The 23,636-nt window shown below is 41.3% G+C and overlaps 1 protein-coding gene across 6 annotated transcripts in view; it reads left to right on the top strand.

The window, feature by feature from the left end:
- LOC106056989 (D site-binding protein-like) overlaps nt 1-23,636 on the top strand; it is a 45,895-nt gene that overhangs the window by 3,390 nt on the left and 18,869 nt on the right. Inside the window, exons 1-2 of one of the 6 annotated variants that reach the window (XM_013213976.2) lie at nt 7,045-7,276; nt 11,383-11,677. The exons of 3 other annotated variants lie outside the window; for them this stretch is intronic. In XM_013213976.2, the coding sequence (XP_013069430.2) occupies nt 11,561-11,677 (117 nt within the window). In that variant the 5' untranslated portion in view covers nt 7,045-7,276; nt 11,383-11,560. Of the gene's footprint in view, nt 1-6,906; nt 7,023-7,044; nt 7,277-11,382; nt 11,678-23,636 lie in introns of those variants that run through there. 2 more of the 6 variants (XM_056023866.1, XM_056023867.1) reach the window with 2 other exon arrangements.

Below are 23,636 nucleotides of genomic sequence, written 5' to 3'. Positions count from 1 at the left end.
ATGTATCTCTAAACGAAATGATGCCATGTGTCTCAGTGTGTTAATTAGGACAAAGTCTCATCCGCGAGACCCCTTCATTTCAAAGCCCCTGCCAATCTTCCTGTTACAACAAAACCTTGGACAACGACATAACTGTATTGAGTGACTTCTGCAGTTGTCAGTTGTAAATAAAAGAACAAAAGACCTGGGAACAAAAATATGTAATTAGCTCTCGCGTTCATGTAGATAAGCACATTGGACAAACACAAACAGTCATCGTGATCTGACTTTAAAACATATTGACTGTACTGGTCATCTTAGTGTCATTACATTCACCCCCCTCCCCTCGGCCCAACTCCTCACTCACTCCTCCCAACCGCTGCTCGCCCATTTTTTTTTTCATACATAGAAAGTGAATTAGTCAACAACTGTAATAATGCCGAGAACTTGTTTGTCAGTGTATAATGTTTGTCAGTGTATAATGTTTGTCAGTGTGGATTATAAATAAATGTGTCCTTATACGTGTGTATTCCCAAACAGACTTTGTGTGGTCTAAGTAAGTACCGGTTAGTATGTATTGAAGATGTGTGCGTGTGTGTGTTTATCTGTTTGTGCGCTAAAGTTATATAGGATGTAAACTCCATCTCCGCCTCAGCTACCCCCCCCCTCCGTGCTTTTTACAAAACGAAGCTGGCAAAATATTTACCCAGAAATCAATGACCTCAATTCACGCAATGGTGAAAAAAACAACAACATGTTACATTAGTAACATCAAAGATACAGCTACAAGTTTTAAAAAAACACTCAGACACCAACTTGCACAAAGATACATCGATAATAGAGAGATTTAAATCTAAATGCATTTTGATGGCACATCAATGACAACAACAACAAACAGTGCCGAGTCGATTCTGAATAGCCATGCACTTTTAGTCACACGAGTGGCGTGGTTGATATTGAACAAGGTGGGCATCGCGTCTATTGGCGATCGGTTGCTTATAAATGTACTACGTTTAATATTTGGAAGGTAGTATACTGAGAGATGGTACTCTACCCCCCCCTCCTCTTCCCCTACCCAACTCTGTTGATTTAACGAATGGTGCAGTTTGTTGCTCTGGGGGAGGGGAGTATGAACTAACACATTAGTGACCATTGGCTAACATGTATAACTTGGGATGCTAACCTCTTGTGTGTGTGTGTGTGTCTCGCTCTCTGTGTCTCTGTCTCTGTCCGTGTGTGAGGAAGGTGAGCATCTAAACATGTTTTAATAATGTGCAGGTTTACCATTTTATTTGTACAGTTAAGGAAATGAAGAGTTAAGTGTTGACTCTCTGGGCATTCAGTTGACCATGAGGGCAATCGATTGACACTAGCCATAGCGTAACAGTGAGAAGTGAGAGAGCTCACAATTTAAATGATTTGTTTTTTTTGGTTTGGTTGCTACCTCCTAAAGTTTAAAAGAAAATCTTTTAATTCACGCATAATGTTTTTATTGAATGTCACTTCAAGGTACTTTACACAAGTAGCTCGACACTAGGCTGTATACATTAACAGGGGGGGGGGGAGCTTTGTTAAACACGCAACATTTGTTGTAAGAGGAGAGTTGCACTTCTAGTCGCCAGCTGTTTCGCAATTTGTAACTGAATAAATGACAGGCACTTCTGTTTCTATGGTCACTTTGTACGCAAGTCTGGACCTACCAGCAGTTGAACTCCCTTCCCAGATCACTATCGCTCACACGTTCATTTCTTTCGCAATGGCACTCCCCAGTTCCTCTTAATTGTGTGGACAAAAATAAGACCCCCCCCCCCTCTTTTATTTTTATTTTCCCCTCTCCTCTGGAGACTTTAACATTTATGCGGGTGCTAGCAATTGAAAACATTTTAACACATATAGTTCCCACACATTACAGCCCCCCCCCTCCCCCTCTCTCCTTTTTTTCCCCATTTCGTTCCCCCCCCCCTCATTAAATCGATCCAGTGTCTCTGCCCTTGAATTGAGACCTAAGGCTGAATGTATCCATTCTATCCATTATGTACGAAGTATCCAATGTCATCTGTGACGACACCCGTGTCCTCGGAGTACTTTGAGGAGGAGACGGTAAGTTATATTCACTACTGCCAGCACCCCATTCTTTCAATCTTCAAGTATTACAAACATCTGGCCACTTGGTAAGACCAAAGCAATCAATCAAGTTTACACGAGTGCTACTTTTTTTTTTTTTTACTCATCTTTCCTTCTGTCTTTCTTTCCTCAATGCAAGCTCAACTTTGAACGCAACCCTTTTAGTTCGTCACTTTTCTAATCTAAAAAAAAAAGCTATTTTCCGCTTTCATGCAAGTGTTTCATTGAAACAATTGAGCAGAAGAGACACACCCCCTCCCCCAACTAACCACCACCAATTTTTGTCTTGCACAAAATAGCAGGGGTTTAAATCCGGGATCCATCGAGACGACAGTCCATAGCACTTACCACACAAGGCAACCATCCACAGGCCTAGCACTGAACCGGCGCCCCCCCCCCCCACACACCCTTTTCCCATCCCACCCCTGCAGAACTCTAATAGTACCTAATGAACTTGTAAGACATTGAATTATTTCACTATTTAAAATAAACCAGGTAAACAGCGTCCACAGTGATTCAGAATGATGAGTTTGAAGATTTATTGACATCGTGTTTCTCAGCAACTTGTAGAGTTAGTTCTAGAGGTATTGCTCATTATTACGTTAGTTCTAGAGGTATTGCTCAATATTACGTTAGTTCTAGAGGTATTGCTCAATATTACGTTAGTTCTAGAGGTATTGCTCATTATTACGTTAGTTCTAGAGGTATTGCTCATTATTACGTTAGTTCTAGAGGTATTGCTCATTATTACGTTAGTTCTAGAGGTATTGCTCATTATTACGTTAGTTCTAGAGGTATTGCTCATTATTACGTTAGTTCTAGAGGTATTGCTCATTATTACGTTAGTTCTAGAGGTATTGCTCATTATTACGTTAGTTCTAGAGGTATTGCTCATTATTACGTTAGTTCTAGAGGTATTGCTCATTATTACGTTAGTTCTAGAGGTATTGCTCATTATTACGTTAGTTCTAGAGGTATTGCTCATTATTACGTTAATTCTAGAGGTATTGCTCATTTATTACAACACAATTCCATATAGATGACAGTAAACGTTAGTTTGGGCCTGTTGGAATGTAATTTCTGTCTACGTGTGGCTAATCTCTATTACCAATGTGACACAAATGTAACGACGACACAAAATCAATACCCTGAAAGTGTAACTGTACTTTAAAAAATACTCAAGGGGTCATCCACATAAGTGTCTCTGTTATTGGCGTCATAGCTGATAAATGAAAGTTCAAAAGACAGTTTTTAAAGCTTTTTACTTTAGTCTAGGGCCTAGGGTGTGGGCTGTAAGTCCATTATATCAGCAACTGACTGTTGTTGTTTGTGTTGTCAAGGGTGTTAGTAATTAACGTCTGTTTTTGTTTTGTATCAAGATCAGGACCTTGTTTTTGTTTAGTGTTTTTCAAGTTTTTTACTTTGAAGCATTTTTTTAATTTTATTTTTGGATTATGTTCTAATTAAACCGTTAAACACGATGACCTAGTGCCCTACATTTGTTTAGAGAATGATTATTCAGATGAATTAAAAACAAATAAAAAGCTTGTATGGCTCTATGAGGGCCCAGCATAGAGCTCACATTGTAATCAACCGATTGTGAATTTTTTTTTTATTATTTAAATTAATTGTCCACAATTTAAGTCCACTTCTCTCCCGGCTTGCTCTAGCTGATGTAATAGATGTTATGTATTGCGTAGTTGTTAGGTATTGCGTAGTTATGTGATTAGATGACGTGTACGTAAGCCACTAAGTTATATTTGCGTTCCTGACTGGTCGTAGTTTAGGGATGTAAGGCAGGGAATAGCTGCGGTTAGATCACGGGGATTGGTTGGGAAATAGCTGCGGTTAGATCACGGGGATTGGTTGGGGAATAGCTGCGGTTAGATCACGGGGATTGGTTGGGAAATAGCTGCGGTTAGATCACGGGGATTGGTTGGGAAATAGCTGCGGTTAGATCACGGGGATTGGTTGGGAAATAGCTGCGGTTAGATCACGGGGATTGGTTGGGAAATAGCTGCGGTTAGATCACGGGGATTGGTTGGGAAATAGCTGCGGTTAGATCACGGGGATTGGTTGGGGAATAGCTGCGGTTAGATCACGGGGATTGGTTGGGGAATAGCTGCGGTTAGATCACGGGGATTGGTTGGGGAATAGCTGCGGTTAGATCACGGGGATTGGTTGGGGAATAGCTGCGGTTAGATCACGGGGATTGGTTGGGGAATAGCTTCGGTTAGATCACGGGGATTGGTTGGGGAATAGCTTCGGTTAGATCACGGGGATTGGTTGGGGAATAGCTTCGGTTAGATCACGGGGATTGGTTGGGGAATAGCTTCGGTTAGATCACGGGGATTGGTTGGGGAATACGTTACGAGAGGAAAGGAGAGCCTTGGAGACGGGAATAAAGACTTACATGAAGCATTACAGGAGAGAGGAGGTGAGAAAGGTTGAGTCAAGATTTAGGAGGAGTGTGCTTGTTTCTGCATTGATTAGTACGTGTTAACCTGTTCAAATCAGCGCGGCACTAGTGTTTAGGTGTGACTACGCTATTTATAGATGTATGCTTGTGTAACAACGCTTACAAGAGAACGACAGTTTGTTTCAAAGCTCGTGATTTGAATGAACTCGACATTATCAAACTGTTTATGTAACTTGGTGACGGGTTAAAAAAAAAAAAGATCAAATCGCTGTGGTCTATTATTTGTTTTAATGCACCCCCCCCCCCCAGTTATGCACGACGGCTCCTGCTGCTCCCCACTAAGCTCCAGTTCTACACATTGACTTGAAATGCTATTTTTTTGTTAGGCATGTAACACTATTTCTGTTGTCTGTATTCATCTATTCGTATCAATTTCAAGCACAAATCTGTGAAATTAAAGTGGAGTCTTTAATGTTCTTAGTCAGAACTCAATTTTAGAACCTATGCGCTGTTCTACTGAGAGAATTGCTTGAATGCGTTTAAGGAGTGGCTAGAATATTTCCGGCGTTATGTCATTTGATTTGCTTTGTGCTGGCTTACGGCACAGTTGGTCTGTTGTTTGTCAGACTTCTAGAAAACTCTGGCGATATGGGAATGCTTTCTTTGTCCCTCCCCCCCCCCCCCATTTTTTAATTCCACCGGGCTCTGTTCCTCCCATTTTGAAACGGATTTATGTAATACTTTATTGTGTGCTATAGTGAGCCTGTTCACTGACCTAGACATCTGTTCCGTAGTATAGAAATATTTTAGAAATATTTACAAGCTGCAACATCAATGTAAGAGTAGTGTAGACACGATTTGAGGGGATTGGTATTAAAAGGTTACATTAAGGTGATTGCAGGTGGGGGGTTGGGGGTACGCCTAAATAAATGTATAGATGTCAATCATTTCTGCTCTTTCGGCTAAGACGTTGTTTGTTGTATATCTATCACAGGCAATTCTCTTTAAGGATTCATTTCTTCTCTATGACATTGCCTTTGGCTTACCTAGTGGTAAGTCATAATTACATAGAAATCGACCACCGGCGGAGAATGGTTGTCTGCTCTGGATGTGGCTAAATGGTTGTCTGCTCTGGATGTGGCTAAATGGTTGTCTGCTCTGGATGTGGCTAAATGGTTGTCTGCTCTGGATGTGGCTAAATGGTTGTCTGCTCTGGATGTGGCTAAATGGTTGTCTGCTCTGGATGTGGCTAAATGGTTGTCTGCTCTGGATGTAGCTCTCAGGCGGGGCTCGAAGACAAGTCTTATAAATATATATACAGAAGAAGACTGATAGTGTGTATATAGTTATTTTTAATTCTTTTTTAAGAGTTATCCCTCTTTTTGTGTTTATGGACAGACGCATTAGGAGGAGAAATATAGAATTGTATAATAAACTTTGAACTCTGTGTGTGTGTGTGTGATGTGATGATTGACTGGATGACACGATACATCCAAACACTAGGGACCTCCTTGGTCTCATCGACTCGAGCGTTTTGTCACGTGATATTTATGACATTTTTCTAAGTATGAACATTCGAATGTGTTGTTGTCTGTTGTTTGGGTTTGTACCTGATACCTTGGTGCCAGTAGAAACTTTTTTTTACTCGGTATAGATCGAAAAGAGACAAAGCTAAAGTAAGACTAGACAAAGCTAAAGTAAGACTAGACAAAGCTAAAGTAAGACTAGACAAAGCTAAAGTAAGACTAGACAAAGCTAAAGTAAGACTAGACAAAGCTAAAGTAAGACTAGACAAAGCTAAAGTAAGACTAGACAAAGCTAAAGTAAGACTAGACAAAGCTAAAGTAAGACTAGACAAAGCTAAAGTAAGACTAGACAAAGCTAAAGTAAGACTAGACAAAGCTAAAGTAAGACTAGACAAAGCTAAAGTAAGACTAGACAAAGCTAAAGTAAGACTAGACAAAGCTAAAGTAAGACTAGACTAAAACGAATCTCTTAATGAAGCTTGGTTATATATATTTTTTTGTCTCTTATTCTTTTTTTATACTGGTGTTTCCCCCCCTCTCCATCTCTCTCTCTCAGTTCCTGGTGTCCAGCCAGCGACACACGACCTGCGTGAGCCGCTCGCTATTCAAGCTCCCCCCCCCCCCTCGGCAGTGGGTACTTCCTTCAATATGCCCCATGCGCCAGTACCGCATTCCTACCCACTGCGCCCCACGCCACCCACCCCCCCTTTTTTTTTTATCCTACGTTTTCACGTCTCCTTCTTTCCCCTCCCTCCATCCTTTCAATTTCCTCCCCCCCCCTCCTTACATTTTAACCCTTTCTGTTACTCCCCGCTTCCCGCCCCATCCCCTCAAACTGTTTATACAAAAAAAAAAAAAACATCTCTGAAAAACATAATTGATGACTGGGCGGAGGCGCCGACTTGCAGTGGATGAATGTCCCAAGGTTGGCCTGACCATAACCTCACCGTCACCGGATAGATGACCACGTACAGGTCAGTACAAAAATAGTGTACGGCTAAGGTTTCGGACATGCCGACTGGCTACTGTGAATATACTGGCTAGTTTACGGAATTCCTTTCATCTGTGGTCCTGTGCTTGATTCCTTATGTTACAGTTGTGTGTATTAGCGCGGGACGTAGATAGAAGGCGCAAGTTTTACGTTCGACCTATAAAAACGAATATGTGGATGAAATGAATTTTGGAGTGTTGATTAAAAAATACATTAAATATTAGCCATAATAATCGGGTGAGTGTAATTTGTGATATATTTAAATGTATGAACGTTGCTTCACAATAGAAGATTAATATGTCCTAGCCTCATCCTCCTGAAGGATGACAGGGGTTGGTGGTGGCGTCCAGGGTTCGAACCCGGGACCATCTTGTGGACGTACTTAACGCAAAGTACATACCCAGTACTTATTACCTCACACAAGTTTTGTTTTAATTGCAGTGATCATTAAATGAACTTTAATTTGTTTTTTGATGGCTAGCGTCGTGTTATTGTGAACAAATTGTCGTCTTCATTAATGAAGTTTAATTTGCGTAGTTGCCAGCGACCTGTTTGGATGTTGTTTTTAAAACCCATCCAGTCAGCGGTGAATGAGTTGTCACTGAATTGTCCAAGAGAAACAACAGATGTTTATGTCGCGTACCAAAACAGTTTTGTTCTCCCCTGTTTGAAAACAGATCTAGTGTTTAGTGTTTTTTTCTGTCAATGTTACAAAAAAAGAAAGAAACTTTCATATCTGCATTTCTGTGACTTCAAAGCTAAAGCACGGATCGGTGCTGCACGGACTACGAGGGTCTTGTTGTTTCGGTGTTGTACGTTTGTTTTGTTTGTAAAATGTTTTACATGTTTCGGATGTTCCTTCAGAGTTGAAGATAATTACTTCCTAGTCCTAACCTCCCGCAGGACGACGGGGAATGGGAGCGGGCAGGGTTTGAACCCTGGACCATCGATAAATCTGAACGACAGTCCAGCGCGCAAACCGCACGACCAGGCAGCCATCCTACGGACTACGAAGGTCTTGTTGTTTCGGTGTTGTACGGACTACGAAGGTCTTGTTGTTTCGGTGTTGTACGGACTACGAAGGTCTTGTTGTTTCGGTGTTGTACGGACTACGACGGTCTTGTTGTTTCGGTGTTGTACGGACTACGACGGTCTTGTTGTTTCGGTGTTGTACGGACTACGACGGTCTTGTTGTTTCGGTGTTGTACGGACTACGACGGTCTTGTTGTTTCGGTGTTGTACGGACTACGACGGTCTTGTTGTTTCGGTGTTGTACGGACTACGACGGTCTTGGCCTACACTACGACCAAACGTCTTTAATGTGTTTTTTTTCACCACACAATCAATGTGAACTGTACACACTAAGCAGGATTCGAACTTAATTCGTACACCTAGGTATGAAAGTGTGTTGTTTTTTTCTGGTAGTCTTTTGGCGTCATCAAACTCTTCCATCAACTTCTGAAGCAAACATTTAGTAGTTAACATTTGTCATCTACAAGGAATCAACCCTAAACCTACATCACAACAAGTTCAACAAACACGACCACAACTTATCTGTTCACTTTTCTATAGTTTTGTTTTCTTAGCACGAACTCTTTTAATTCATGGAAGAAAAAAAAACAACCTTTGTTCCAGGTATCGATTCCTTTAAGATGGTTTTATAAGCCCCCCACTCTTTTTTTCTTTTTCTCTGTTGTGCACTGTTTCCCCACTTCCTGTTGGACAATAGGATCCCATTGCCTGGGTTGTACTTTAACGTATACGCGGTACAGGGTAGGTGTTCAAGTCCGTTCGAAATCTTTGACTTTAACTGCCGGGTGTGTTAGAAAGCGTCTAGTTAAAATCTGGATCCAGGCGCTCAAGGTCCTGTTTAAAAAGTACGGTCAATAGTTGTGACGTATTCAAACAGAATACTATTTAAGTTGTATTTCCATTCTGTCACGTTAAGGAAAGCGAACGAACGACCAATGGAGCTCAATTCTACTTACTCCTGAAGGATAGCTGCCTGGTCTCTAGTTCGAATCCTGCCCAATTCCATTCGCGGCCGTTATGTGAGTGTTTCTCAAGTAAGGCCTTTAAAACAAATAACACAATTTACCGAATGTCTTTATTTTCTTGGGGCGGGGGGTGTTTCAAAAGTTTGAGACTTTGAAATCTTTCAAGCTACATAGTGTGTGCCACGTAGTTTGTACAGTACAGTATCATTGAAACGCTTTTATTTTATTTATTCAATTGGTATAGATTTTTATGAACAATATATTTTTTAGTCTAGCGTATTCACATAATATAAAACTGAAGTTAAGACAGCTGAACTGTGTTCACTATTTTTGTCTATATCTTTTCTCTAAACTGCAGACTTATTTGTTTAATCGAAATGGGTGTGTTTTATTTTGATTGACAGATTACGCGTGCGGGGGGTACAAGCACAAACTGGTTCTACAGTCTAAAAATAGCGCTGTAAAGTACGACAGTTACGTAATGGCTAAGTCAAACAGTCCATTCATTGATCCTTTATCAATATACTGTTTTACTATCTATAGATTTATCAATATACTGTTTTACTGACTATTTATAGATTTATCACTAGGCTGTTACCGCAGTGTGTGTACGCGCGTGTTCTTGTAAATGTTTGTTAGCTGTGTTCATTTGAATGTCTCTCCGCCCCCGCTCCACTTGCTTGTGTTCGGGCTAATAAGAACGTAGAAAAGAGATTATGGCGGCATGTGTAGTGAGGGCTAAAAATAGATTTGTCCTGTTTATTTGGTCGGATGTTTAAAAAAAAAGTGAGTAGTTAAGCAACTGTCTCTAGTTTAAATCTATGTCAAGGGTGAGATTATTGTGAGTTGACAGCTCGCCTAGAGATCTAGCTCTTACAAATACATGGCACTTATTGTGAGTTGACAGCTCGCCTAGAGATCTAGCTCTTACAAATACATGGCACTTATTGTGAGTTGACAGTTCGCCTAGAGATCTAGCTCTTACAAATACATGGCACGTATTGTGAGTTGACAGCTCGCCTAGAGATCTAGCTCTTACAAATACATGGCACGTATTGTGAGTTGACAGTTCGCCTAGAGAACTAGCTCTTACAAATACATGGCACGTATTGTGAGTTGACAGTTCGCCTAGAGATCTAGCTCTTACAAATACATGGCACGTATTGTGAGTTGACAGTTCGCCTAGAGATCTAGCTCTTACAAATACATGGCACGTATTGTGAGTTGACAGTTCGCCTAGAGATCTAGCTCTTACAAATACATGACACGTATTGTGAGTTGAGATCTAGCTCTTACAAATACATGGCAATTATTGTTAGTCCCTCGAGTCTTAGCATCGCTATCTGCCTCTTTTTTCTTGTCCTGGCACTGTCCCCTTTAGGAAGGTCTTTTGCAGGTTCTGAGGTCATTGTGATGTGGTCATTAAGTTTTTTTGACAGTGGTCAGCAGGTCGTCGTGAGGTCCAGTTGTGATCCTGTTCCGAATTTCCTCACTCGGGATGTTGCCTTTGTAGGTGATAACCTAAAAGGTGATTCTTCTATAGCATCTCAGTTCCATTGCTAGGATCCTTCTATAGCATGTCAGTTCCATTGCTAGGATCCTTCTATAGCATGTCAGTTCCATTGCTAGGATCCTTCTATAGCATCTCAGTTCCATTGCTAGGATCCTTCTATAGCATCTCAGTTCCATTGCTAGGATCCTTCTATAGCATCTCAGTTCCATTGCTTGGATCCTTCTATAGCATCTCAGTTCCATTGCTAGGATCCTCTTTTCTCCAGATCTTCTATCAGCGTCCAAGATTCGCAAGCATAAAAGAATATGGCTGTGATCTGGTAACGCATTAGTCTGATTTTTGTGTCGCGGGCTATGCCTTTGTATTTCCAAAATGTCATGAATTTTGCAAGTTCTGCTGTGAACCGTGCGGCCCCAGTAGTTCAGGCTTGGTTCCTTCATCTGAAACGATAGCTCGGAGGCTGACACTTTGACTTAGATTTCTTTCATTTGTATTCGCTGATTTAGTGCATCGGTCGTGTTTCTTGACACAACACAGGGAACTAGCTTGGGAGGTGTTGATTTCAGGAGTTAAGAACCGTTGCTTTTTCTTCTTCGGCATTAAAGTTGGCATATTAGAATATGTACTTATCATGTGGTTATTATTAACAGTTAAGTGTGGCTAAAAAAAAAAAAAGATAGCATAAAATAAAAATAAAAATCCGTAACAATTTCTCGTAATATTTTTTTGTTCATTGTTTGAAACTATCCATTGCTGTATTGTACGGCCGCTAGACACGGCAGGTTTCATTTCCTAGGCCTGTTATTACACTCTTTTTTTTTTGCCGTTTTTAGTATTAGAGTTTCAGATGGGCCATTGGTGATTTAGACAACATCAACAAGAAGAATCACTGGGAAAATAAAAAAATTAAACAGAAAGACAAAATACAAACAATATAAGAAAAACTTGTGGTACTGTGTTGGTTCCAGTCAGTGCGGTTACTCTCGTGGTCAGTGACATACATTGTTTGTAATGGTTGTGGAACTTGTTCGAGGTGCCGCTGACCTGTCTCAAAAGGTCTCTTCGACCTCAGCACATGGAGCGCGTGAATTAACTGATCATGTTTTGGACCCTGCTTCTAAAGTAGCGGTAAGACCCTTTTTGACATTTTTGGCGTGTAAGTGTTAAGTCCTATGCGTGTGTGTATGTGTCTGTGTACGCTGAAATGATTTTCAAATTTAATAATCTCAGGATAATTTTGTTTTATTGAAAACAAAAGCTATCAATTTTCATGTATGTGTTTGAGTATTCTGTCTGTCTGAGTTTTATGTGCGTTTGTTCTTCTCAAAGCATTGTAATTCTTTGTTTTTTCTTCCATTTCTTTCTAATCAATTTCAGTTGTTTTTTTTCTCCGAAATGTTAGCACTCCCATATCCTTAAATCCCTCCCCCCCCCCCCCCGCCCGACCAGTACGTTAGCTATAAACACATTCACCGTGGCTTCCCAGCCCTCCCCTGCGTAGCATTCATACCCAAGTTTTATATCCATATTAGACACACACACAAATATATATATATTTATCTCTAGCTTTGGTTACGTGGCTGCCGTGACCCTGACCTTGTAGTCGTATTACGTCTAATGTGTCACACCTCGCATCAACAGAGCAGTTAGACCGAATAGGGAATGGCAGTGATTAGGTTCATCTACAGATAGACTGGACTGGGACACGGGGGTTGGGGCCGAGCTTTGCAGTGCAGACGAGGAGAGAAAAATAAAAAAACACAAGAGGCTAAAGTTTATTGGGAATTCCCGAATCTTACGCAACAATGTAGAGCAGTGGTTCCCAAACTGTGTGTAGCGGAGTCCTAGTGTCCCGCCAAGCCTGAGTAGGTGTTCCGCGAACTATTGGAATAGTGAACTAGTCGGCCACCACGTGAATTATTCTGTTTAAAAAAAAATGTAAGTGTTCCTTTATATAGTCAGAGTATGTCCTGTTAGGAAAAGTTTTGGAAACATTGATGTAGAGTAGTAATTAAGTAGGTTAAGTAATGGAAAAAAAACGCGGGGGGGGGGCAATGACTTTATGTTACTACCCCTCCCTTTCTATTTTAAAAAAAACATTACTTATGGCAATGAAACGTTACGGACAAGCCAAAGCTTCCAATGAGATTGTAGGAGCACTAGAGTGTCAAAAGAAAACCGAATTTCAAATAAAAGCAAAAAAAAAAAGATAGAAACTGGGGTGGGGGGGGGGTTGACTCAGGAGTGTGGGGGGGAGGAGGAGAAGGTCCAGGTGTGTCATATGTTTCCAGCGTGCGGTCTTCTATTATCTGACGTAACCTACTAGAAACATGTCACTGATTGCTATTCACCTCTAGGAGATAGTGTTCGACCTTTTTAACATTTCATTATCGAGCTTTTTTTTTTTTTACGAATAATCTGTCAATATGTTTCTTTGTTAAACAAAATTCACATTAGGCATTACTCTTTAGTCCTATAATAAAGACAGCCTCCCCCCCCCCAAAAAAAAAATCTTATTACCTAACACAAATATAAATAAATAAGCCACGCCCCCTTATTAAAAAACAACAACAACGACATGCACAACGCAGTTTCACGTTACCCCGGCGATTTCCTTGAAATCCTCTATCTCGTAGTTTGTATTTCTGTGCATTGGTTCTGTCGAAGGAAAACTGCAGTCTTTCTTGTTTCCCCCCCCCCCCCTCAAAAACAAGTCAACATTCAGTACCGGTAGTCATTACGTCTACTTGCGGCCATGTTTAAATATAGAAGTAAAATGACTCGATTGCATCATGTGACACGTGACCTTGGCCTAACCTTTATTTTAATCCAATCGCGTCATAAACAAAGAAAGATACACAAGCTCAGACCGAAATAAATACATCGTGAATCCGGCTCTGAACCATCCGGTACAGGTCATTAAGTCTAGTAGGCCGTAAAGAGCTCATTAATAATGTCTCTAAAATATAGATTTATGGCGAACTGTTCTTATCATTCATGATTTGAGGTAGAGTAACAACAGAACAAAAAGCAAAACTTATCTAAGGGAAAACACTTTAAAATCACTGCCATATATCTCAATACTCCAGGGATGAGCTCTTTTTTCTATATGAAGCAAAATTAGGTACCACTTATTAACTGTTTTTTTTTTATTCATTCATGTCATGAATAATTATGCAATTGAAGTGAAAGACAACAAAACGTGTACAAAATGAGGGAGAATAACTCAGCATATACAGCCACATCTCTCAATAAGTAGTATTAATTTCCCTTTTTGATATCAGCTTTGGAAAAACAACTCAACAGAAGTGCTGCTTTAAAATACTTTTAAAAACCTTTTTAGAGTGTCCAAAAAGAGTATGAAGGACCTCCATCAACTAGATGATACTTTTATGACATCATTTTTTAAGAGGGTTTTGACCACTTGAGCCAACCTTGGTTCCCTTAGCCCGTCGAGGTTGGAGGACGCGCCCCACAAAGGAGTCCTCCGTATTCCTACACTGTACCACCACTAACCATGAGAAGGGCAACTTTTAAAGACCACCTCTGACGTCAGCTTACTTGTGCTGGTCTAGAGAACAATTGGCAGCAAATGTCTTCCGAAAGAGCTGTCCGTGGTACATATTTTTAAAACACCTAAAGAAAAAAACAGAACTTAAATCCACCTTCTTTGTGCAGTTTTCTCACCCCTTCATGTTTAGTGAACTTCGCAAGTCAAAGCCACACCATAGTCTGTAATGTTCTTCTAGTATCTGAATATAAAGGAATGCACCAATGTGATTCTATGCATGGAATCAGAGTGCTTAACATTTCAAAGGCGCGTCTCTTTCTTCAGACCTGATTGTATCCAGTTTTTTTTATGGATAATCGGGGCGTTGTTGATCCACAGTAGACATGATTTCATCGAGGCATTGAGGGCGCCCAGAGCCGCGTGAGATGGGCTGATTAAATAGCGTGATGCATTGGGAAAACCCAGCATTCTTCTAGTCACCAGCATGCATGTCTCTGCACACATTATTTCTTGATGTAAACACGCAACACAATGATAGGGGGAGGGGAGAGATCTAATGCTTTTGTTGTTTATCTATGTGTCACGTGGGTTGGTCCAGACTATGTGGTGGTATTGAGTTACTGTTGAATGATGCACTATGGGATATAGTCCTTTGTCTTATGTCGACATATCATATGAAAGTAAGAATTTAAAAAAAAAAGGGGGGGGGGTAACGTCTTCTGCCTTTGAGAGACAGGGGCGATCAGTGGGGAATTCCAATTTTTTTTTTAAATGACGTGACGCCCAGGTACAAAGAGTAGTCTATAAAATGTATATATATACTTCAGAGATTTTAGGACATGCTTGCAGGTGACAAATACTTTTGTCTTCCTCATCGAATTTCTGGGTCTATTAGTCAAGCAACTGTTTCGAGCACGCACACACACACACACACACACAAGACAAGCCATATCGCGGACTATGAATCACACGTTGACCTATCCTCTCGTGTTACGTGTGATACAAACCTAGTCAAGAGTTTTGTTTCCCTAAAAGACCTCAATATAATTTGCAATACTAAAAACTTAAACATGGGGATAATATATTTATATTGGGGAGGTGGGTATAGGAAGAAAGAGGGAGAGTGTAGGTATGGACTGAACGGGACCACTAAACCTGAAGAGAGAGGGAGAGTGTAGGTATGGACTGAACGGGACACCACTAAACCTGAAGAGAGAGGGAGAGTGTAGGTATGGACTGAACGGGACCACTAAACCTGAAGAAAGAGGGAGAGTGTAGGTATGGACTGAACGGGACCACTAAACCTGAAGAGAGAGGGAGAGTGTAGGTATGGACTGAACGGGACACCACTAAACCTGAAGAGAGAGGGAGAGTGTAGGTATGGACTGAACGGGACCACTAAACCTGAAGAGAGAGGGAGAGTGTAGGTATGGACTGAACGGGACCACTAAACCTGAAGAAAGAGGGAGAGTGTGGGTATGGACTGAACGGGACCACTAAACCTGAAGAGAGAGGGAGAGTGTAGGTATGGACTGAACGGGACACCACTAAACCTGAAGAAAGAGGGAGAGTGTAGGTATGGACTGAACGGGACACCACTAAACCTGAAGAAAGAGGGAGAGTGTAGGTATGGACTGAACGGGACACCACTAAACCTGAAGAAAGAGGGAGAGTGTAGGTATGGACTGAACGGGACACCACTAAACCTGAAGAGAGAGGGAGAGTGTAGGTATGGACTGAACGGGACACCACTAAACCTGAAGAAAGAGGGAGAGTGTAGGTATGGACTGAACGGGACCACTAAACCTGAAGAAAGAGGGAGAGTGTAGGTATGGACTGAACGGGACCACTAAACCTGAAGAAAGAGGGATAGTGTAGGTATGGACTGAACGGGACACCACTAAACCTGAAGAAAGAGGGAGAGTGTAGGTATGGACTGAACGGGACACCACTAAACCTGAAGAAAGAGGGAGAGTGTAGGTATGGACTGAACGGAACACCACTAAACCTGAAGAGAGAGGGAGAGTGTAGGTATGGACTGAACGGGACCACTAAACCTGAAGAGAGAGGGAGAGTGTAGGTAGACTGAACGGGACACCACTAAACCTGAAGAAAGAGGGAGAGTGTAGGTATGGACTGAACGGGACCACTAAACCTGAAGAGAGAGGGAGAGTGTAGGTATGGACTGAACGGGACACCACTAAACCTGAAGAAAGAGGGAGAGTGTAGGTATGGACTGAACGGGACCACTAAACCTGAAGAAAGAGGGAGAGTGTAGGTATGGACTGAACGGGACCACTAAACCTGAAGAGAGAGGGAGAGTGTAGGTATGGACTGAACGGGACCATTAAACCTGAAGAAAGAGGGAGAGTGTAGGTATGGACTGAACGGGACCATTAAACCTGAAGAAAGAGGGAGAGTGTAGGTATGGACTGAACGGGACCACTAAACCTGAAGAAAGAGGGAGAGTGTAGGTATGGACTGAACGGGACACCACTAAACCTGAAGAAAGAGGGAGAGTGTAGGTATGGACTGAACGGGACACCACTAAACCTGAAGAAAGAGGGAGAGTGTAGGTATGGACTGAACGGGACCACTAAACCTGAAGAAAGAGGGAGAGTGTAGGTATGGACTGAACGGGACCACTAAACCTGAAGAGAGAGGGAGAGTGTAGGTATGGACTGAACGGGACCATTAAACCTGAAGAAAGAGGGAGAGTGTAGGTATGGACTGAACGGGACCATTAAACCTGAAGAAAGAGGGAGAGTGTAGGTATGGACTGAACGGGACCACTAAACCTGAAGAAAGAGGGAGAGTGTAGGTATGGACTGAACGGGACACCACTAAACCTGAAGAAAGAGGGAGAGTGTAGGTATGGACTGAACGGGACACCACTAAACCTGAAGAAAGAGGGAGAGTGTAGGTATGGACTGAACGGGACCACTAAACCTGAAGAAAGAGGGAGAGTGTCGGTATGGACTGAACGGGACCACTAAACCTGAAGAGAGAGGGAGAGTGTAGGTATGGACTGAACGGGACACCACTAAACCTGAAGAGAGAGGGAGAGTGTAGGTATGGACTGAACGGGACACCACTAAACCTGAAGAGAGAGGGAGAGTGTAGGTATGGACTGAACGGGACACCACTAAACCTGAAGAGAGAGGGAGAGTGTAGGTATGGACTGAACGGGACCACTAAACCTGAAGAGAGAGGGAGAGTGTAGGTATGGACTGAACGGGACCACTAAACCTGAAGAGAGAGGGAGAGTGTAGGTATGGACTGAACGGGACCACTAAACCTGAAGAGAGAGGGAGAGTGTAGGTATGGACTGAACGGGACCACTAAACCTGAAGAGAGGCAAACAAGAGTAATATCTTGTTATCATGCTATTGTTGTTTATGTGTCACGCGGGTTGGTCCAGACTGATATTGTAATATTACATCTATATTGTACTTGACAAAATATTAAGGGAATTAATTTTATTTGTAGTGTGTGTTTGAGTCGAGATAACTCTGTCTGAAACGAATGCAACATATATTATAAAATCAATTCTATCCATATTTTATTTTATGAATCAAAATTATAACACACATCACCCCTCATTGTTACTAAATACTTTATTTTCTTTCTCTTCTCTCTCTCTCTCTCTTTTTTCTCTTTCTCTTCTAAAGCTCTCTTCTCTCTCTTCTCAATCTCTCTTAATCTTTCTCTTCTATATAAGGAGGTTAAAAAATGGCTCTAGCCTGTATGGACAGCCCCATAATTGAGACGTACAATCTATAATTAGCTCCATGAATCAATGGCTGACTATTGATCACTTCTTGTGTAATCGCCTTGAAATGTTTATGTAATGAGTGATCATTGCGTCATGGTTACATAACAGGGGGGGGGACACGCCTTCGTTGACATAACCTGGGGGGGGGGACACGCCTTCGTTGACCTAACCGGGGGGGGGACACGCCTTCGTTGACCTAACCGGGGGGGGGACACGCCTTCGTTGACATAACCTGGGGGGGGGACACGCCTTCGTTGACCTAACCGGGGGGGGGACACGCCTTCGTTGACCTAACCGGGGGGGGGGGACACGCCTTCGTTGACCTAACCGGGGGGGGGACACGCCTTCGTTGACCTAACCGGGGGGGGGGGACACGCCTTCGTTGACATAACCTGGGGGGGGGACACGCCTTCGTTGACCTAACCGGGGGGGGGGGACACGCCTTCGTTGACCTAACCGGGGGGGGACACGCCTTCGTTGACCTAACCGGGGGGGGGGGGACACGCCTTCGTTGACCTAACCGCGTGTGCGTGTCACCGTACAGCACCCATTGTGTAACGAGCAAAATGGCGAGAGATATTTTTTTTTAATAACACAGCAAGGGGAATAATCTTAACCGTGTCGACATCCTAGTTAATTGTCAAGAAATAAAAGCGTTTAGATAATGTTGAACAAGGTGACAATAGGAATGTTTGGTAGCACAGACGGCGGTATCTGCTGTTTGTTGTGTCCAGCATTACGTTATTTATAAACAAACTTTTAAATCACATTTATATCAGTCAACTCGAAATGAACGAATCATTGTCGTCAACCGACTTGTGACAACTGGAGAATGGCTTATTCATTGATAGTGGTTTATGATAAAGTTTTTCTTTTTCAAATCATGTTTTTCAAATGTTTATAAGAATGTGCATATCAAGTTTAAATAATAAGGACCTATAGTGGCCCCCAAGACTTATTTCGATCACTATACAGAAACGTTTTTAAAACAATCAAAGGTGTATCGTTCTTAGTTTGTTAAAGATGTAAACAAGAGAGGACAGACGGACAGCACAAAACCAATATCTGTTTCCTATTCGTTGAAAACGTATCTTAAACATTTCAACGGAACAGTAGCCGTGACGTACTGCGAAGTGGGCCAGAAATAACTAGACGGACTTGAACTTGCTTGTGGGAAGTTTTTGACTATAATAGATACTGTTGAATGACGTAATTAACCTAATTATGCAATCTCGTTTCTGAAGTTTAGAAACTGGTTGGATCACAGCAGAAGTCAGCAGACACTTAAGTTCAGAGGTCATTGAACTCTGTCAACTAAGTTTTGTTGGTGGGTGGCTTTTTTTGTTTGTTTTTTTGTAAAGATTACATCACATCTGGCTGATGCTATAATACCGCGTATCGATAATCACAGGGAAAAAATCGATTATGTTGAGTGTAATTGAAATCGAGGCTATCCAATAATGTGCTTAAAATTTACGACGGTGACGTGTAGCTAGCTCAACGACTAAACCTTTTTTTTATCCTAGAAATGATTCAACACACAAGTTAATTTTAATGATCCCCCCCCCCCTCAATATTTGGACAGAATTCTTTCCCTATAAGCTAATAACTTTTGTTACATTTCTTTCCGGCTTTTCAATCTTATGCCGTATTCGGGGGGGGGGGGGCGAGTATGTCTAAGGTATTCTTAAGTTGACGAGCTTTAAAATGGCGTGGTGAGAGGGGGGGGGGGTACATCGTACCAGAGACAGCTGGAGAACTCCGAGGCCACGGCTTTACTTCGGAGACTTAAATGTAATGGCTCAGTTTTGCGTCAGTTTGTGGTATAATATTTAGGAGGCAGCTTGATTTTGTTTAGCAACTTTAAAATATTGCATTCTCCTTTATGCTTAGCATTCATAAACCTTCTCTTTATTCTTATAACTATATTATTATTAGTTACATTAATACTATTGTTATAACTTATTATCAATTAAAGGCACATAGAGATTCATTAGCGGGAAACACAATTCAGTCTAATACGTTTAACAGTTTCCATTGAAGCATTTTCTGATGATGTGGCAGGTCTGTAATAGTACCGCTCCAGATATTCTACGTCAGTGCTAAATATTTCTTTGGAGCCCTAAGCTATAACTTGAGTTGCCTAGAGGTAGATCCAGCCCTAACTGTGAGGTCGAGTGTTACAACCATAGGGGCTGAATTTAAGATGGGGTATATTGTAGTTCTTATATTTATTATTATTATAAATCGACTACAAAATTAAAGTTCCCCCTTCAGACCTTGCGATCGAAATGGCAGATGATGTAAAAGTCATCTGTTTCTATGTTACATTATTGGCGAGGGTGTCGCCGCCAGCACAACGACCAACCACTTCTCCTCAGACGCGCCCTAAAGATCCCGAAGCAAAAATGCCAGTCTTCACCTGGATTCGAACTCGGGACGCTTTGTTGTTTATGGGTATCGATTATGCTAGTGACTTTCTTTGCACACAGTGACGATTGAACACATTGACGGTGAGACTATTGTGAATTTTTTGTTTTCTTTTAAGTAATCTTAATCCTGACAGAATGTTAGGACATGTTTTCTATCAGAATAATAACTTGAGAATCGCTAAGACCAACATTGCTAAGACTTTTAGACCTGGTCGAGTGTATCTTGTATTCAGTGACCACCCATATAGACTGTCAAACGGTGTTGCATGAAACACACACACAAAACAATAATCCTTAATATCTTTTCACACTTTTTTTTTCTATGAATAAATTAAGTATAGAAAACAATAAGAATAGCCCGATAACATCCAGCATATTGTTCTACACAAGTTTCTATGAATATTTCCATACAATAATGACGCCTATTTAGTAACTTTACAGAGAAAAACAGCTAGCTATGTCAGCAGTTTTTCAATACCCCATAAAATTTCACCTTAGTCAAAGACGGATCGGTACATTTTTTTTTTTACAGCAGTCTAGGGTCAAATGTATTGAAATTAAAAGATCAAGACATTCCATTTGCTAATGATCTTTGTGAATGATCTTTGTCGATGTTGAGGAAAAGACCACAATGCCTCTACGTTGAGAATAAGACCACAATGCCTCTACGTTGAGGAAAAGACCACAATGCCTCTACGTTGAGGAAAAGACCACAATGCCTCTACGTTGAGGAAAAGACCACACCTCCTCTACGAACTTCCGACCTCCCCTTCCACCTCTTTTTTTTTAAACTTTAAAGCCTATTAGCATCAAATCTATGGACACGCCTTTGCCAAATTCCAACACCCAGGATATTATAAACCATTGTGCGCTATAGAAAGCATTGTGTGCCATCTAATTCAGAATTAATCATTAGTCCACCTGCAGCGTTGGGAAATTAAAAATAATGGTCTTAAGCGTACTGCAGGTTTTAACCATGGAGCAAAAAAACTCCAGATGTCATGTGACCGCTATCCGAATAAGATAAGTACTTTAATTGTTTTTTTTTTTTTATTGTATATTTGAGGGGTGGGCTTTTAAACAGGGAGGTCTAATTTATAGTGTCGGTTAGAACTGCGAATCTATCAAAGAAGTGACAATTTTAAGAGTGGATGGGGGTCTGATTTTACTTAAGTGATCTAGTGTAAAGTAACTAGTCCGTGATACTCCACAAACTGGCGTGACTTTGTCGCTAAGGAATAGTACTCTGGGTGGGTGTGGGTGCGACCCTGGGACCCTCCCCCCCCCCCCAGCCACACCCCTGGATCTAACCTAAGGTCATGCACGTCATAGACTCGCGTTTACTTTGAAAGAAACTTATCAGAGCGAGGCAGGTATTAGAACATTATCTGTCACCCAGCCGTAAACCCCGAGCGTAGTTGGAGTAACAGTAGCACTCGTGTGAAGAAATACTAAAATTTGTGTCCAACTGATTCATGTACACTATGTAGTATGTGTACAATTGTAAGGCAGGAATTTCTTTTCAAAACATCAAATAGAAGCGAACGTACCAAACTCTTCCTTTTACTGGTGTTCAAGACCGAAACGCTGACGCTTGAATCTGAGAAATGTTTAATACACGACCTTTCACCTTTCTTACTAAATCTAGCTTTGTATTGTTTGTTTTTTCTCAAAGTATCTTAACTTTTTCCTACCGGCTACGCCCGGAACTATAATCCTGGCTTATCGCTGAATTTTTTCCCCTAATGTCCTTTTTTTTCCTCAATCATGACACTTTTATTGAGTTACAAACCTTAGCGCACCCACTCCAACCCTTTTTGTTCTCCCCATTTCTTAGGTTAGGGGAAATATTTGGCCTTTATATTAAAAACAGCATTTCTTGAATGTAAATCTTTGCGCACACGTGACGTGCTCAATCACGAGAGACAACTAGGCTTTGACTTGTGTGTGTGTTTGTTAGTTATACGTATTTCAGTCCACACAAGTGAATCGCCTCATTGAACGGTATCCATTTTAAAATTATCGCTACGACTTTTATTATCATTATTATTATTTGTTTGGAGCCTTAAATCTGCTTGGTCATGTGGTATGCACTCTGAACTGTCGTCTCGATGGTTCTGTTCGAAACCTTCCCGCCAACCTTCCCCGCAGTCCAGCGGAAGATTTGGGCTCAGATTTAAGTACATGTGGGATGTATGAGGACTTTCACGTGCCTACAGCAAGGAAATATGACAACCAAATGAACTATAAACAATTTATGAACAAGTTTAACATTTCTTGGTTGAGAGACCTTGACACTTACATTGTTTGTCTTCTTGTTCTCGTCAATTTAAACTATTGGAAATAGTGAATAAATAAAAATATTTTTTTTTTACTTGATTCAGTTTAAATCTGAATCAATGACAGGAACACATAAGACCAACTTGTTAACGGGTCCACTTCCAGACTGTACAACGCGGTCGAGAGGTCAACACTAGCCAGAAGTTGTAGTCGAGAGGTCAACACTAGCCAGAAGTTGTAGTCGATATCCATTTTTTTTTCTTGTTTTTTTTTTTTTATTTGATCAGTAGAAGATTACATTAGCAAAACACACTAGACGAAATAGTTCTCACCATGATTAAAGTTGTTCAGAAATATTTCATACCTTTTTTTTAAAGATTTCTGTTCTCATTGGGACATATAATGCTGCTTTTACTCGAGAATCGAGCCGTTCACTTCAATAATGATATTCTAGAGTCGGCCCCTCTTTCAGAGAGGTTTAATCGTTCCTAACGTTCAGTTGGTCTTCAATAATGCACAAAATCATTCGCATTTATATAACCGATACATTTATTTGTTTTCTAACTTCTCAATAACATGCATACAAGAAAATGCACATATAGTTGAGTAGTGTGTTTAAAGGGCATTTCCTTGTCTTCGATCGTTTGTATTACTTACATGAATATTGGGAGGGGGACAGGATTGTGTACTGTCGATAGGGAGGGTGAAACATTGGGGGTTAGGAAGGGTGGCGGTCCTCCTCCAAGTATTTCCAGATTATTTCTTTTCAAAGATTTTTACACTTTTTTTTTTTTGCTTTTTTTGGTATCGAGACTGGCTATTGAGGTGAAATGTGTAGAAGTTGTCCACGTAAAAAAATCTAATCTCCAACTGAGCACGTATGCCCTGTGCACACTTACACACACACGCTCGCACTATCACACTTGGGCTCAATCAACATTAAACCTATCCAAACTCGTTTGCTTTTTCCTCTGCACCATTCCCTCAGACCTCTCCTCCCGCTCTGGTCCCTCTCTCTTCTGTCTCTACCCCACCCTACTATTTATTTGATTAGTACTGGTACCTACATAAAAACTGACGACCCCACCC

The sequence above is a fragment of the Biomphalaria glabrata genome, chromosome 3 (genome assembly GCF_947242115.1).
Source record: "Biomphalaria glabrata chromosome 3, xgBioGlab47.1, whole genome shotgun sequence".
NCBI classification, from domain to species: domain Eukaryota; kingdom Metazoa; phylum Mollusca; class Gastropoda; family Planorbidae; genus Biomphalaria; species Biomphalaria glabrata.
This window is presented reverse-complemented; position numbering and strand designations above follow the sequence as displayed.